Here is an 18,635-nt window from a genome sequence, read left to right on the forward strand (position 1 = left end):
TATTTACTTAAAGGAACCACTCAGTTTTGTCAACTGTGTATTTGTATCAAAATATATTAAACAACACTTCTGCAAAAATACTGCAAAAAAAAAAAAAAACCCTGACCTCTTCAGCTTCATGGCTCCATTCTGGCATATGACACCTACTTTTAGTGATTCAATCATTTCCCAATGGAAAAAGTCAGGTCCTATACTTTCTTTTCTTTTTTTTCTCTCACAATAAATATCCTGTTTTACTTGGAAATACTTCATATTATGGAAGTAAAATGAGTTGTGAACACAATTTTGATAAATATATTATATTATACATTAAATATTATATAATATAAAATGTGTAATATTATATAAACATATAATGTAATATAAATTAGTATATTGTCAAATTATTTGCATATTGCAAAATAATTAAAATGTATTTATATCCTTTTTATAAGATTAAATTAAGTGTTCTATTTGAATGGTTTTAATTGGTAATTATTTAATTTAATTTAATTTAATTTAATTTAATTTATTTTATTTTATTTTATTTTTTATTTTATTTTATTTTATTTTATTTTATTTTATTTTATTTTATTTTATTTTATTTTATTTTATTTTATTTTATTTTATTTTATTTTATTTTATTTTATTTTATTTTATTTTATTTTATTTTATTTTATTTTATTTTATTTTATTTTATTTTATTTTATTTTATTTTATTTTAAACAAACCCCAGGTCTTGTCACATTATTTGCATTTTGTTAATGCAACATGCACATCTTTTTATAAGATCAAATTGAGTGTTATATTTTAATGATTTTAACTGTTTATTTTTCATTTCATTATATCTCAACAACCCCCAATATGCAGTACTTATGACTTTTAATTGTTTTTTTTTTATTTTTTTTATTTCAGAGAGATTTAATGTTTACTTGATGCCTACCCCAAACTTGGACATCTACGGAGAGTGCACAATGCAGATCACCCATGAGAACATCTACCTTTGGGACGTCCATAATGCCAGAGTCAAGCTGGTCATGTGGCCGCTCAACTCCCTGAGGAGATACGGCAGAGACTCGACCTGGTTCACGTTTGAGTCCGGGAGGTGTGTGAACGCCATTTGATTCTAGTTGGGTGTGCTTTTGTCTGACAAGATGTTTTCATCCTAAATCCAATAGTCCTGATTCTGCTGCTCTGGATATTGATTCACTGATTCATGAAGGTGCTCAACATTTAGTATAATTTCCCTCGAATGGCTGCTCTTAAAGTGTACTACTACTCATCCTATTATGACAAGAGTGTGAATGTACTGAAAACTAATAGATGCAATAATTGCTTAACAGATGTGTGTGCATGTGTGTTGTGCTCTTACAGGATGTGTGATACAGGGGAGGGTTTGTTCACGTTCCAGACCAGAGAAGGTGAGATGATCTATCAGAGAGTTCACTCTGCCACACTCTCCATCGCCGAGCAACATGAACGCATGATGATGGAGATGGAGAAGAGCTCACAGGTATAGTAAAACTACATATCTCAGAATTCTATAGGGCACACTGGGGTGAAGGACTTTTATTATTTAGTATTTTATAACAATTTGCTGTGTGTATTATTCTGTAATATTAGTACATATTTCACAAATGAGTCTCAATTGTAGCGTTCAAAATGAAGGGGTGTTTCTGGGGTTCTTTATTCATTTATCATTGATAAAATTTCTATAATATTATTAATAATAATAACCTCCATGCGCACAGAAAATGCACCATATTACTTCTTTTATTTTAAAGGGGACCTATAATGCCCCATTTACAAGATGCAGTCTCTGGTGTCCCCAGAATGTGTCTGTGAAGTTTCAGCTCAGAATACCCCACAGATCATTTATTATAGCTTGTCAAATTTGCCCCTATTTGTGTGTGAGCAAAAAATACGCCGTTTTTGTGTGTGTCCCTTTAAATGCAAATGAGCTGCTGCTCCCGGCCCGCTTTCCAAAAGAGGGCGGAGCTTTAACAGCTCGCGCTTCAGTTGCTCAACAACAACAAAGCTGGAGAATCTTACGCAGCCAAAATGACGATTATCAGTAACGGTTTAGCCTTACATTTTTCAAACAGGACAAGAAACTCAGGAAGAAGTTACAACTTTTAGAAAGCATCTAAACGTTTCTGAATGTTTATTGGATAAATTATGTAGTTGCTGTGGAGTTGATTCAAATCACTGACTAGCATGTGCCGCCATGTTAATCTTTCGTGCATTGAATTGACCCTGAAATGACGGCATGGCAACAACACTCTACAACAACTCTTAATCTTCTCTAAAGCAGCCCAACATGGCCTCACCCCCTTTGTTGTGTGTTCTCAGGGACGGGGTTTATGTACATTTTTGGGTTTGTGATGTCACCAACCCGGGAAGAAGCTCGTCCCTACCAGCCTTTAAAAAGCGATTTTTGTAAAAAATTGTCCTTTGCATTGAACTTTGAGCATTGTAACTTTGCAGACGTTGTTTATGCTCAAACAACAACATTACACACTAACTAAAGTTAAAAAAGTGAAATCATAATCAATTTAACTTTTGATTCAATCACCTAATACAAAACTAAAAAAAGTTATTATTATTATTATTTTTTAAAGGTGCCCTAGATTCAAAAATTGAATTTACCTTGGCATAGTTAAACAGTTACGTAACAGTCGGGGTGTATGCCCCCAATATTTGCATATGCCAGCCCATGTTCCCAACATTATGAAAGGCATTAGACAAGGGCAGCCAGTATTAACGTCTAGATGTGCACAGCTGAATCATCAGTCTAGGTAAGCAAGCAATAACAACAGCGAAAAAATGGCAGATGGAGCAATAATAACTGACATGATCCATGATATCATGATATTTTTAGTGATATTTGTAAATTGTCTTTCTAAATGTTTCGTTAGCATGTTGCTAATGTAGGCTACTGTTGGTTAAAGTTACCATCGTTTATTACTGTATTCACAGAGACAAGAGCCGTCGCTATTTTCATTTTTAAACACTTGCAGTCTATATAATTCATAAATACATCTTCATTCTTTATAAATCTCTCCAACAGTGTGTAATGTTAGCTTTAGCCACAAAGTACTATCAAACTCCTTCAGAATCAAATATAAACACCCAAATAAATACTATACTTACATGACCCGAAGCATGCATGCAGTATGCATGACGAACATCTTGTAAAGATCCATTTGAGGGTTATATTAGCTGTGTGAACTTTGTAAATGCACTGTATTATAGAGTCGCGAGCTCGATGGGCAGGGAGCATGAGATTTAAAGGGCCAGCAGCCCCTGAATCGGTGCATAGTTAATGATGCCCCAAAATGGGCAGTTAAAAAAAAATTATTTAAAAAAATCTATGGGGTATTTTGAGCTGAAACTTCAGACACATTCAGGGGACACCTTAGACTTATATTACATCTTGTAAAAAAAACGTTTGATGGCACCTTTAAATCTCAAAATACGTTACCGTTCAAAACTTGGGGGTCAGTAAAAAAAATTTTGGTAACACTTTCTATGAAGACCATGCTTATAATAAATTATAGCTCCATTTATACTTATTTATAAGCAAGTATTACTATTTTATAAACAAATTTATACTTATAGACTTATTAAGACCTATACCACTTTACAAGAACAGTTATAGTTACATTTATATTATTTTTATAATTACTTGCTTACTTTATAATAAGTCATGCATTTTCCTTTTCAATGCACATGTTCATAATCCATTATACACTGATTTATAAGTATTAATTAGTCAGTCGTATGGTTCTATGAATGTATTTATAAAGATGCAACCTGCATTGCTATAATGTTATAATGTTATAGTTACAATGACTTTTTATTCAGATTTATTTCTGTCAAATTAGTGAATATATTGTTATTAATAGCCGTGTTGTGTTCTTATAAATACTTATTGTGAGTAATAATACAGTTACTAATCTCTATAAATGCATCATTGATGGCTTTAAGTAAAGTGAAAATATAGGAAGCAATTTTCCTAAATCATGTAGATGTGCTCATTATACATTTAAGTTGCTCATTTGTCAATGTAACTAATGAACAATTCCTGTAATAAAATAAAAAACAAATAATTAATACAAACTTAAACAAATCTTTTTTTTAATATTACATTCTAGAAAAACACTGCAACAATATTTTAAAAGTATAATTCCAAACTGCTATAAGCAATACTATGCATATGACTGAGGAGATATAGATTTTAACAAATCAAAATTACCATTCATGACCTCTAATGCAAACATTAGCCATTAAAGACATAATTGATAACTACAGCAAACAAGAGTCTATGGAACTATTTTATATTCAATTATTTATAAATCAGTGTATAATGGATTATGAGCATGTGCATTGAAAAGGAAAATGTATGACTTATAAGTAATTATACAAAAAATATAAATGTATCTACAACTGTTCTTATAATGCAGTATAGGTCTTAATGAGCCTTTATAAATATAATTATAGAATAGTAACACTTACTTATAAATAAGTATAAATGAATCATAAGCATGGTCTTCATAGAAAGTGTTACCAATTTTTTTGTTTTTTTTTTTGAAAGAAATTGAGGCTTTTATTTAGCAAGGACATAGTCAATTGATTGAAAGTGACATTTTTAATGTTACAAAATATTTTTATTTCAAATAAATGCTGCATCACAGTTTCCACAGTAATATTACTGTTTTCAACATTGATAATATTAAGAAATGTTTCTTGAGCACTAAATCAGCATATTAGAATGATTTCTGAAGGATCATTTGACACTGAAGACTGGAGTAATGATGCTGAAAATACATCTTTGCATCACAGGAATAAATTACTTTTTAAAATATATAGAAAACTGGTATTTTGAACTGTAATGATATTACACAAAATTACTGTTTTAAATGTAGAAAGACATGCAGACTTGATAAGCATAAGGGGATTACAACCAAAAAAACAAAAACAAACAAACATTTACTGACCTCAAACCTTTGAATGGTAATTGTATACATGATTATTTCAGTGATTCATGTACGCTCCATAAGTCTACAACATTATTACTTTAGATCAGATTACCTAAAAGTCAATCTTTTGTCACTGCACACAATAAAATTGTGGATCAGGATTGCAACTTGCTACTTACACTTTAGGATTCCTCTAAGATTTCCCATGTCCTTGCTCGTAGAGCACACAGGTCACAGAACACTGGCATCTTTGCACTGTCGTATACCTGCGCTTACGTCAAAATTGATGCGCTTATGTGTTCCCATAGCTCAACTGGTAGAGCATGACATTATTAGCAACATCAAGGTCAAGAGTTTGATTCCCAAGAACACACACACTGATAAACAGCATACCTTCAACTGCAACTGAAGTCCTTTGGTTAAAAGCATTTACCAGATGCGTACGTGTAAATGGATTTGAGATGCATCTTAGTTGCAAGATAACAACAGAAATAACAGCCTCAAGAGGTTTTCAACATTAAAAGCTTTCTGCATCTAAACAGTAATGCCTTGGAATGTAATCTGACCATTTTTATTGTCAGCATATCGCTGAAACCACATTTTGGTTATTTCTCTCTAACCTCCTGAAGCAAGTGAAGTTGATGAATCGTTCAGTCGCCTGGTGCGCGATGGTCTTTCCTGCACTATTTAAACCTCGCTGGCAGTGAATCTGTGCTGTCATCTCTAAGGCCTTCAGTGGAGGCTGATGAGACTTGACCATATGGCCCTCCGCTCAGATCTCGCATTCAGGACCCTTGCCAAAAATGTTGCTTGCTCTGAAATCTTGATCTAGAGTCCCGCTACGAGTATTATTTGCCCGAATTTATGAAATTCTTGTGATAAATGCTCTGTTTTTAAAAGGCTGTAATCACACTTCACCTGTCATCAGTAATGATCAAAACAGCCTAATGGAGGGGTGCTGTTTACTGCGAGTCTCGGCCTTTGAAATCCTCTCAGTGTAAGCCCTTTCCGAGTGATTTGACTGGAAATATAACCAATGTAACCCAATGATTTTCTGCTCTGGCTCACAGACTCTTTCAAACGAGAGCACATTAACAAAGTCGATATCTCTCCCGCGAAGCGCTTACTGGCACCACATCACGCGTCAGAACAGCGTGGGAGACATCTGCAATTACCAAGGTAAGACAGAGCTCTTTCCCACTCCACAGCTCAGTGAAAACACAGTCTTTAAATGTGCGCCGTACTTATTAGGGTGACGATTTCATCTGAAGCTCCATTGGGTACATTTATAAACCGGTGAGCAACACTGGCCCTTTCACTTGGGTAAAGTAAATCAATCCGGCGATTGAATAAAGCAGTAATATAGCAACGCAATTGTTGTGCGTGTAACAGCGCTACATGCTCTTTAACATCCCTCTGCCCTTTCTGGAGTTCTTGAGTGAAAAGTGTCTTGTAAGACGGTTTGAATGTGGTACTGCATTAGTCTAGCTGGAAATCAGACTGGTGGATTTAATTCAATACTTTAAGTGAACATAAATTAAGCATGGAGGGTTTCCATAGTGATCTTGAATTACCAGTAAAGCCGTGTTCCGCATAGGGAGCGGATTTGCATAAAGGAGCTGATGAGCATGTATTCATCTAATTAAAACAATTGTGTCAGCAAAACCTTACTGTATTTATGTTTATTAAAACATTTTGATGCTTCTCCTATTAAGCCAACAAATAACTCATACTGTGTTTAAAGTAAAAAGGCGCTTACATCACATTTAAAGGGATTGATCATCTAAAAATAAAAATGTATATTTCATTTACTGACTTTCATGTTGTTCCAAAGCCATCTGAGTTTCATTCTACAGTGGAAAATAACTGAAGTTTAGCAGAATGTTCAAACTGCTCTTTTCATTAAAAGTGGATGGGGATCAGGGGCTTTCAAGACCTTAAAGTATTACTATAATAGTACCTTAATAGTACTATAGTATGATTTTCTAAGTCTTCAGAAGCTCTTTATAGCTTTGTGTGAGGAAAATACCGAAATTAACCCTTAAATGCATACCTCGGGTCTTTAGTGACCCAGGACGTCATTCACTACCCTCCTCCTCATTCATTTTTTAAAGTTAGACATCAACCTTCTTGGTATTCCTCAATCAATTCATTATAAAGAATATAACAAGAAAAAAGTCATAAAATTATTAAAGAATGCCTATTTTTGTATTCATTTTTTGTAAAAATTGTATAGGGTCGCTAACGACCCGAGGTGTGTATGAGTGTACATATATTTTTTCTGGACAACAATAATTAAATCTTAGATGACGGAATAAGTGGAATTCACCTTTATTCCACAAGGTGGCAATGTCTGATACACAATGCTGAAGTGATGACTCATTCAGACAGAAAACGTAATAATAAGAAAAACATGAAATGGCTCAGCGATTTACTGCAGAGCATTACTGAATTTACTGGGAAATGAGCTCTGACGAGGACAGTGATGATGGCATAAAACATCTGCTCAAACGGAGCCCTTTCAAGCTCCAAAAGGTAACAAAATGTGCTTTATTTTATTCTTCTGTAATTGTTACTTTAATATCAGAGGAGTTTTATATTATCGCAACAGGTATAAATCCATCAGTGTTAGATATAGATCCGGGTCGATAAAGACCCGAATATGTAAGAATGATTGGCGAAACAGTCATGCATTTAAGGGTTAAAGGGATAGTTCACCAAAAAATGAATGAAAATGTTGTCATTACTTACTCACCCTCAAGTGGTTCCAAATCTGTTTTTCTAAAAAATTTTCTTTCTTTTTAACACAAAAGAAGAATATAATATAAGAATAAGAATATAAGAATATAAAAAAAAAAAATGTTTGTAACCAGACTGTTGAAAAATACTATGGAAGTCAGTGGGCCCTATTTTAACGATCTAAGTGCATGGTCTGAAGCGCATGGCGCAAGTGCACTTAAGGCGTGTCCGAATCCACTTTCGCTAGTTTAACGACTGGAAAATGGTCGGTGTGCTCAGCGCATGGTCTAAAAGGTTTGTTCCTATTCTCTTAATGAGTAATGGGTGTGTTTTGGGTGTAACGTGCAATAAACCAGTCAGAGTGTCATCTCCTATTCCCTTTAAAAGCCAGTTGCGCTCGCGCCATGGCGGATTCGCTATTTACATGGCGGAATTTGCAAGCGTAAAAACTAAACGCTTCTTTAGCGACGAAACGGATCTGCTGGTGCGCGAGGTTAAAGCGCGCAAGCAGACCATCTACAGGAAAAGCCGGATTCAACTAGGGCTGTCAAACGATTAATCGCGATTAATCGCATACAAAATAAAAGTTTGAGTTTGCATAATATATATGTGTGAGTAATGTGTGTAAATAATATGTATATATAAATACACACAAATTAATGTATATATTTAAGAGAAATATGTTATGTACAAAAAAATGTATATATATAATATAAATTATATAAAAATATAAATAAATACATACTTGTAAATATTTCTCAAATATATACATGGATGTGTTTGTATTTATATATGCATAATAATTACACACAATATACCCACATATATTAGGCAAACTCAAACTTTTATTTTGTATCCGATTAATCGTGATTAATCGTTCGACAGCCCTAGATTCAACCAATTTTTTTATCTTTATGCACACAATAATAATCTTGTACATTTGTAATCCTTTTATTTTTAATGGCATGTTTGTGTGCTGCTGCGCGTCCCTGTGTGTGTAATAAGCAGAGTGTACGTGCGTTGTGCAAAACAAATATTATGCCATTGACTTTAGACCAGGTTTCAGTTGGTCAATGGCGCAGTCTATTTCAGTTGCCTCAAAATAGCAATGCGCCAACAATGCACCTGAACACACCTCGTTTTCAGACCAGCACGCCCATGGGCACACAAATGGGTGCAAATGCATTTGCATTTTAAACAATGTGATGCAGGACGTGAAAATGAAACTGCACCGGGTGTATGATAGGGGGTGCCATCAACTGTCTGGTTACAAACATTCTTTAAAATATCTTCTTTTGTGTTTAACAGAAGAAAGACAGTCGTACAGGTTTGGAACAACATGAGGGTGAGTAAATGATGGCAAAATTTTCAATTTTGGGTGAACTATCCCTTTATGATTTACTAATAATCTTAATTTGAAAACTCTCAATGTATGGGAAAGAGTCTTGAACATTCTGTTATACTCTAAATACTCCTTTTCTGTTTAACTGAAAACTACCATATTGATTTCAGTAAATATTTAAAACCTCACTGACGCACATGTAAATCCACTTTACAAAAATACATTTTGCATCTACTTGCTATTTGCGTGCCATTGATTTTCTTTTTCATTTTCCATGGCTCCTTTTTAGCTAATGCTTTTGAGTGCGTATATGTCCATGTGGTCCGAAGAAGCGTAGCATTAGGGAAATGATGTGTCCATCTGCTGGGAGAGAAATGAGTTAATCTGCCTAGTGAGAGATAACTGGACGCCACATGGGTTTGGTGCCTCGGCCTTTGTCAAGCTGTCAAAATGGTCCTTTGTCATATGCGAATAACCTGCGTTTTTACTGTAACGCAATTCCACAAGACACAAGCAGGAAATTTGAACATATGAAAGCGTTAGTGTAAACATAAAAAGATTATTAGCTATAATGGCATGATATTTGCGTCCCTAATCAGTGAAAAAATGTTTTGAGGCAGCTCCATCTGCTGATGTATCTGCCTCTGAGGCAGCCAGCCTTAAAACCTCTGTCTCGTTCATCATTGTGGCATTCCCATTGTTGAGATGTTAGCCTGATATAGTGAATGTTCCCCCTCCTCATCAGCTTCCCTCAGAAATACAAATTCAGCAGAATGCTGCTTTTTTTTTCAATGAATAAATTGAGTGCATCACCATGTTGAAGGACGGTGTTTAGGTTGAGGAGTCAATGAGAGCGCGCGCCTTCCGTGAGAGGAAAATGGAAAATATTATAAAGATCTCTGCTGTGCAAAAGCACACTCCTTATGAATTGTGCTGAATAGAGGACTTTGCCACCTGCGTAAGATGGCATATACAGCATAAGATGCTTTTTTAATCAATCAGCGTGCATATGAACAACCCACCACACTGCTGTGTATGATAATATACAGTTCATGCCGTAAATCTAATCATTCACACCTGAAGAATGGATACTACATCAATGAACAAAGATGAATTGGTGACAGCTGGTCATTAACAAACAGTATGTACTGTTCAGCATGTTCATTTAACTGCTCATACATTTAAATATTACATTTAAAATCTTTTAAGAATGTTTAAATAAAATACAAATTTTATTTTAAAAAATCAAATAAATGTAAATGTTCATTAATTAAATGTTTATTTCTTTTTTAGTGTATCATTGTTAATTATAAAAAAAACTAAAATTTAAATGTAAACATTAGTATTAAATAATAGGCATTTATTAAGTAATGTTCAAAAGTTTGGGATCAGTAAGACACTTTTGCATTAATGCATTAAATTGATTAAAAGTGACAGTAAAGATATTTATAATGTTATAAAAAATATATATTTAAAAGAAATGCTGTTCTTTTGAACTTTCTATTCATCAAAGAATTCTGAAAAAAAAAAATGTTTTCACATAATAATATGAAATGTTTCTTGAGTAAATCAGCATATTATAATGATTTCTGAATGATCACGCTGAAAATTCAGCTTTGCCATCACAGGAATAAATTACATTTTAAAATGTTGAAATAGAAAATGATTATTTTAAACTAATAATATTTCACAAAATTGCTGTTTTTACTGTATTTTTGATCAAATAATTGCAGCCTTGGTGAACATATGATTCTTTCAAAAATACTAAAAAATTGTACCGTCCCCAAACATTTGAACGGTAGTGTGTAAAACAAAGTGTAGTGAAATTTCTAACTATTATAATCTACATTAAGTTCTACCAAAAATGAAAAATCTGTTAATATTTGTCACCTGCTTCTTCTTCTGTGTTCCGCAGAAATATAAAATAAATGATCATCCCTACACTGTAAATAATTATTTTCATGATTTGTTATCAGAAATTTTTTTTTTTTTTTTTTTTTTGTCAAATCAACTTAAATAATTACGGAAGCCCTGAACTGCATGGTGGAAAGAAAAAAAAAATGATGGTGGGGAGAAAAAAAGAAAACTTATTTTGTTATTTCGAGATATTAAGTCGTTATTTCGAGATTTTAAGTCGTTATTTCGACATAAAAAGTTATTACGACATATCTGGTTATTTCGAGATATTAAAGGGATAGTTCACCCAAAAATGAAAATTTGATGTTTATCTGCTTACCCCCAGAGCATCCAAGATGTAGGTGTCTTTGTTTCTTCAGTAGAACACAAATGATGATTTTTAACTGCAACCGCTGCCGTCTGTCAGTGGTATAATGCAAGTCAGCGGGAACTTGGACTGTAAGAGTAAATAAAACACGACAGACAAATCCAAATTAAACCCTGCGGCTCGTGACGACACATTGATGTCCTAAGACACGCATTCATCACTCGATTCGTTTGGTCTGATCGCGCTCTGACAGCAGCAGTGATGTCTCGCGCATATACTTCAATGAGAGCGAGACATCACTGCCGTTGTCAGAGCGCGATCAGACCAAACGAATCGAGTGATGAATGCCGTTGGACATAGTGGTGTATTAGAGGTAAAAAATGATATAAATACTGTTCGGTTTCTCGCACAAACCGATCGTTTCTTGTCTTAGGACATCAATGTGTCGTCACGAGCTGCAGGGTTTAATTTGGACTTGTCTAAAAAAGTTTTATTTACTGTTATTGTAGAAGTTCCCATCCACTAGCATTATTTGACTGACAGACAGCAACGGTTGGAGTTAAAAATCATAATTTGTGTTCTACTGAAGAAACAAAGACACCTACATCTTGGATGCTCTGGGGGTAAGCAGATAAACATAAAATTTTCATTTTTGGGTGAACTATCCCTTTATGTCATTATTTCGACGACATAACTCGTTATTTCAACATATCTTGTTATTTCGACATAATTCATTATTTCGACATATCTCGTACTTGTATATCAAGTTTAATAAAAGACGTGCACAATTCAATGTCTTCAGTGGCGCAACAGTAACGTGTCGGCTTGCAGTCAACTTACGTTGAAATAACGACTTATGTTGAAATAACGAGTTATGTCGAAATAACGACTTATGTCGTAATAACAACTTACGCCGAATAACCGACTTAATATCTCGAAATAACGACTTAATATCTTTAAATAATGACTTATGTCAAAATAACGACTACTTATGTTGAAATAACGAGATAAGTTTTCTTTTTCTTTTTTTCCTTCCCACCAAGTTTTCTTTTCTTTTCTTTTTTTCTACCATGCGGTTCAGGGCTTCCGTAAATAATTAATGTGGTTCAGATAACATAATATTTTGAGTTTCTATTGATTAAGCCAATCACCTTCATTGTATTAACTCAAATTTTTAATTTCAATGAACTTAAAATTTTAAGGCAACCAGGTAACTTACTTTTTTAAGGTAAACCAACAATTCTTTTTTTTTTTTTACAGTGTATAAGCATAATGTATAGTAATGATGTTTGGTGATATATTAATGAAGGTTATTATAATGTGATGCATTTTAAGACATTTAAAGAATGTGTTTTCCCCTCATATTGATGTATGAACTACAATATAAAGATGAATATCTGCTCTTTAATTGTTTACAGTAACTTCTCCAGCTAATATCCACATCTGGCAGGAAAGAACATGACTTCCTGTCACTTTGTGAATGAGAAATAATGCCTGGAAAGTGTTGTGCTGATGTTCATTCAGTCACAGCTCAGGTGACAGATAGAAAACAGGGGCCAAACTGGCAGCGTACATTTGGTCACAAGATAAATTTGTAGTCAGCAGGTATGGATTTGCTGACTCATATAATATGAGTCATACTGTATGCATTCTGTTAAAAATGGATCACCTCCTTCCGTTCCCCTCCAAGACATGTAGCACAATTAATAAATACTTCCTGTTACAAATAGCCTTGCAGTTCTTGTATGTAACTTTACCTTATGCTATAATAATGTCTTTTGAATTTATTTGGACTTTTTCAGCATATTTTGATATGTGCAATTGCTTGATAATAATTTGATTAATACATATTTTGCATTATTTGATGGCTTTATTTAGGGTCATACTTGGGGCACTATGACTTTGAGATGTGGAAAACGGACCGAATCCAGTCATAAAATGGAATTTATTGGATAATGCGGAATGTCACCGAATTTGGCAAATTTTGGATGAATAAATCAAAAGTAGCACCGTACAAATAATCATATCATTTCATCTACTCGACACTCGTGGTGTTTTCAGCGTCTGCAATCTCACTAAATGAACACATGAACTTCATGTCCAGAGCTGCTCTGAGAGCCACTTTATCGGCATTTCACCATTTCATCTAATAAAACTATCATCATATACACATTGAAACTCAAAGGTCTTCTCTACAACTCAACACAAGAAGTTTGTTTTAACTTGAAGAAATTATTACAGAAATATGTGACCCATGCAGGCAAAATGAGTCGGAATGCGCATGGGCTAATTACGAGTTACAGGCAAAACAAGTAAAAAATTTTGATTTTGGACGAATTTGAGGTTTTCACAAAAATGAGTTCATCCAGTGATTCAAATGCTTCAAATAGCAATTAAACATCTAAAAGTATCTTTATTTGTATGTTTTCTGAGAGGAGTACCTTTCCTTTGTCCATGAAAAATGCAGTTTTTCTCGCGCTTCCCCTCAGCAACTTCCTCATTAGTCCAAGTTTGGTATCGGTTTAAAGTGTAGCATTCCAACTTTGTCAATATTCATAGTGAATTTTTGATGGCACGAATCTGAACCAATGAAAAGTGATTTTCAAACTCATTCTAATGTAAACAAATCGATCTTACTCGCGCTGACGGACAGGTCCGAAGTTTTGGAACCTTCAGAACCTTTAAAGGTGCTACAGAGGATCTTTTGATCGACTGAGAATCCAAAGACTGTTGAATTTTTTAAATGAGCGCATGCGTAAGAACAACCCCCCTCCTTCACAGCTCATTTCGAGGGAACGCCTCCCAAAACTCGTGCACGAGTATTGAAACACGAGTGTTTACCACCGGCATTCGCTGTGTCGTGTTAGTGGATTCATTATGTCGGACTCACCGCAGATAACTCATAATCTGCAGTTGTTACTCCTGTCTCCTGACAAAAACATTGCATGCAGCGCCTGTGGAGTGTGGAAAGTTACTGGAGCGCGCAGCCGCACACGTCTCTCACAAGGAACGTCACGGCAGTGATTGACAAGCCAGAGGGCCAATCGTTTACGCGATGATCGCGTAAACGATTGGCTGATGTTTTTAAGGCCCTACCTCGTGCACAGATGATGTATATTGATATTATTCCTTTCAGTGCACCTAATAAATAGTCTTTTATCAGTTAGTAAAAACAGTTTCAAGTAATATTGCAAAAATGTATAAAACAAACCATCCTATTTAGCACCTTTAAGTCGATTTTTCTCAAAATTGACTTTGCTGACTCTATCGACTTCAAACAGGTGTAGCTCAGTCATTTTTTTTTTGTCAGATTCCAACAAATCATACATCATTTTGAAGGTTTTTTAATAGCTATTGTGAAAATAACAATAACTTATTTTTGAAAATGTGCTTATTGCGACTAATTTTGCCATCACTGGTCACATATATTACAATTGTACAGTAGTATGTACTTTTCAACGTAAACATATATATATTTTTTTTAAAAAAATATCATATAATATCACATTTTTTTAATCAATGTTATAAACAGTAAACCTCTGTTGTGCAGCACTTTCAACAATTTTATTAATTCAGTTAATTAGACAAGCTTCTTGATTATTAAAAAATTAAATAAAGCTTTAAAACGGAATTAAAATGGAAAACACACACACATTGGGTTTGTGTGTAGACAGGAGTTTTATACTATACAAACTTTACATTTACATTCTATCCCTTAACTCTACCCTATCATACCCAGAAAACATTCTGCATATATATATATATATATATATATATATATATATATATATATATATATATATATATATATATATATATATATATATATATCTTTTAGAATGATTTATAAGCTGTTTTCCCCATGGGAACAGATTATCATTGCAGGAACATTTGGTCCCCAAAATGTAGGGACTACCTGGACCACAAACACACACACACAGGTTCCTCCAGTTCCACACTTTCTCCAGGACACCTGCACTAAGCACATGGCTGTCTGGGTTGGAGCTGAGCGAGCCCAGTCCATATACAGACTCAAAAATGCCCATCTTCGCATTCCTCACCATCTCGCTAATCTGAAATCAATACACAACAGACCCAATCTGTGTGCCTCCCTGCCAGACAGCACGTTCCCAGCAGCTCCAACCTAGCAGCAATGATATAAAGAGGCTTTTCTGGAAGATTCAGACAAGGGTAGAATGGAGAGAGCTTTTCTTATTATATAAACGCACTCGCATGCTGCTGTCTCAGGTCTTGGGAACGCTCTGGAGTGGTTTGATAAGCCTGATTGGTCCCATGTGTGTCCTTCTGACCAGCTGCACCTTGCTTTTCTACTTATTGGGCCTCTTCTGTTCCCTGTCAAAGACTCTGCTAAAGTATGTATATACGTGTGTGTGTGTGTGTGTGTGTGTGTGTGTGTGTGTGTGTGTGTGTGTGTGTGTGTGTGTGTGTGTGTGAGTGAACCTTTCCTTCAACTAAACATGAGTAGGCGTACTTTTGCAGTGAAGTATTTTTCTGTTGCTCTTATGGACAACAACTACAGCTGTATTCGTTAACTAGTATTACTTATTCCTGTTCTGATAATGGCCATACCTGTATTAGCCATAGATAGACTGATATTACATATAAACAATGTATAAAGTTTTAAGTTAAAGTTTAGCAATGGAAGTTCCACACCAGGTAATAAAATCAATGCAAAAATCAATTAGTTTCCATACATAACTGGGTAGTTGACATTAAATTAGTCTAGTGACAGCAGTGTGGGATACATTACTCCAACCAGAACCATTTTACAATTTATAGTATACATCAGTCATATTAGTTGAGAGATTAAATGTAATATTTGTACTTTTAACAACACATTGTTATTTAAATAAACTGTGTAAACAAATTAATAAATGAAATAAATCTAAAATATGTATATCTAAATCTAAAAACATTAAGTTGGGGGAAAAGTTCATGGACATGTTATCTGTCAACTACCCAATTACAGACTTTCGAAAATGGAGGCTTTTGCTTAAAACCTTTTCCTCTGCCTTCATTAGTTTGGCTCATTTACTTTGGCCTTTAGGTTTGTAATCACCTTGCGGTGAGTGGCTGTCTGGTGATATGTAAGCAGCGGATTGGGCTTAATGTAAATTAACTTTCAGAGCAGGAAAATGTGAGTTTACTAATGCATAGAAATACATGGTGGAAAAAGGTGTTTTTCCCAGTCAAATCGATATATGCACCCAGTAGTGACTCCTGACTATCAATTTATGTAGGGCAGATTCTGGGTCTTAGCTCTATTTTGTATACTGTATATTCTAATCACTGAACACATGCAGACAAACTTTTGGCAGAGGTTGCGTTATTCAGCCTGAGGGTGGCGCTCTCATATTGATTGACAGGCTTCCGCGATATTTTTTTGTGATTTTTTGCAATCAAAATGACTGATTTTGTGGTGGTAATTTCCAGAAGTTTTTTTTTTTTTAATTATTATTAGAATACAACATTTACCATGTATTATGTTAGATGCACAGTAGTCATACATGGCAATAGAACAAACAAAATGCACAAATCTTGTTTATTGTGCTGTCTTGCGAAAAAAGGCTAGTCCAGTGCTGTACTAGGCTGTCTAGCTTTAATACCATCAGGGCCGGCCCTAGCTTTGATGGGGCCCTAAGCAGAATTTAATTTGGGGGCCCCTCGGTTAAAATAACAATATCTTTTTATATAAAAAATAAATGTAAATGTATAGAATGGACAATGTTAAAATAAATACTTTAATAGTTACATAAAATGAACAGTTTAGATGGACCTGTAAGAAGAACTGAAAATAACAACAATAAATATATATACATTAAAGGGATAGTTCACCCAAAAATGAAAATTCTGTCATCAATTATTCACTCTCAAGTTGTTCCAAACCTGTATGAGTTTCTTTCTTCTGTTGAACACAAAATAAAATAAGATATTTTGAAAAAGCCACCAACTGTTTGGTTATACCCACATTCTTCGAAATATCTTATTTTATTTTGTGTTCAGCAGAAGAAAGAAATTAATACAGGTTTGGAACAATATGAGAGTGAGTAAAAATAATGATGACAGAATTTTCATTTTTGGGTGAACTGTCCCTTTAAGGACAAGGGCAGCATGTTTACTATTACTCAGAAGCATGCCTTCTCCATCACTTTTGTTTCTTGTTCTCTTGGTGTATCTCCTGAACTATGTTGCAATGGTGGATGCACTATTTTTCTTCTCCGATCCTGCTTGGTGAATAAAAAGCACTTGCAAATGATGTACAAAATACACATATCACACTTATCTTTGCATCAATAAAATGCACGACACTTTATATTTTACTACCAAATTATATATATTATATAATTAATTTAACTTGCAGTCGTATGTTTTCCTTCATGATTTCGGGGCATGTGAGGTTGCAAGCATAATGCATGATGGGATACACTTAGACTCTCAGAAGCGGTATTCAAGGTAGTGTGGGTTTAGTGTGTATTAAGGGCACTGCACTTGTGCATTTTTAAGACATGGGACAGTTTTGTGCAATTACTTCCTGTTGCATGCACAAGCTCTCAAGTGGCCAAGAACACAAGTGTGGGTATTTGGACAAGGCATTTGAAGGACGCGCGGACGCGATTGTGCGCGAGATGCACCCGAGCGCGGAAAGTGAAGTATACCCGGGGCTTTAGGCTTCTGTTTCTTTAAGAACGGCACACATCTAAAATACAGACACGCATCCGATTTTCTCTCAACTGATTACTTTCACTTTAGACATAACCAACTCTGTTTATTTAAACTTTGTGTGTATTTGACAGTATTAGTGCAGGTGCAAAAGATAAAGTCCACTAATCGGAGGCTGTTTGACACTTTTAGTGTGCGCACCTCCTTCTGGTTAAGAACAGCAGGCGAATGAAATGTTTATCCAGCAATGCTTTAAAGCACATCATGCAAATAATGAACTTTTGTGATTGCGAATAAGTGCAGTGTCCTGTGAGTGAGTGTAACATGTGATGCAAATGTATGTCAAGTTTTACAGTATTGAGACGGATGCGCCAGAACTGCAACTGATAGATTACGCAATGTCAAAATCAAGCTGTCAATTAATTTGCTCTTGGGGGCCCCCTGGTGGCGGCGGGGCCCTAAGCAGCTGCTTAGTTCGCTTATAGGGAGGGCCGGCTCTGAATACCATGATCACTTACAGTGGGAAATGTGACCAAAATCTTACAGGTAAGCCACATCAATAAGCAAATGCCTAATTATAAAAAGTTCTCAAGTAATTAAGAATCAAGTAAACAGTCAGCAATAAAATAAGACAATAGGACAAATAAATATAACATAAAGATACAGATACAAACAGTGCTTTAAGTTT

The 18,635-nt window shown here is 34.6% G+C and overlaps 1 protein-coding gene across 2 annotated transcripts in view; it reads left to right on the forward strand.

Annotated features, from left to right (window-relative positions):
• The window catches only part of dok6 (docking protein 6), a 101,942-nt gene that overhangs the window by 71,029 nt on the left and 12,278 nt on the right, over nt 1-18,635 (forward strand). Inside the window, exons 5-8 of one of the 2 annotated variants that reach the window (XM_048174784.1) lie at nt 895-1,084; nt 1,354-1,492; nt 6,032-6,140; nt 9,009-9,045. In XM_048174784.1, coding sequence (XP_048030741.1) covers nt 895-1,084; nt 1,354-1,492; nt 6,032-6,140; nt 9,009-9,043 — 473 coding nt within the window. In that variant the 3' untranslated portion in view covers nt 9,044-9,045. The remainder of the gene's footprint in view (nt 1-894; nt 1,085-1,353; nt 1,493-6,031; nt 6,141-9,008; nt 9,046-18,635) is intronic. The other variant, XM_048174783.1, reaches the window with a different exon arrangement.

The sequence above is a fragment of the Megalobrama amblycephala genome, linkage group LG22, assembly GCF_018812025.1.
Source record: "Megalobrama amblycephala isolate DHTTF-2021 linkage group LG22, ASM1881202v1, whole genome shotgun sequence".
Taxonomy (NCBI): Eukaryota; Metazoa; Chordata; class Actinopteri; order Cypriniformes; family Xenocyprididae; genus Megalobrama; species Megalobrama amblycephala.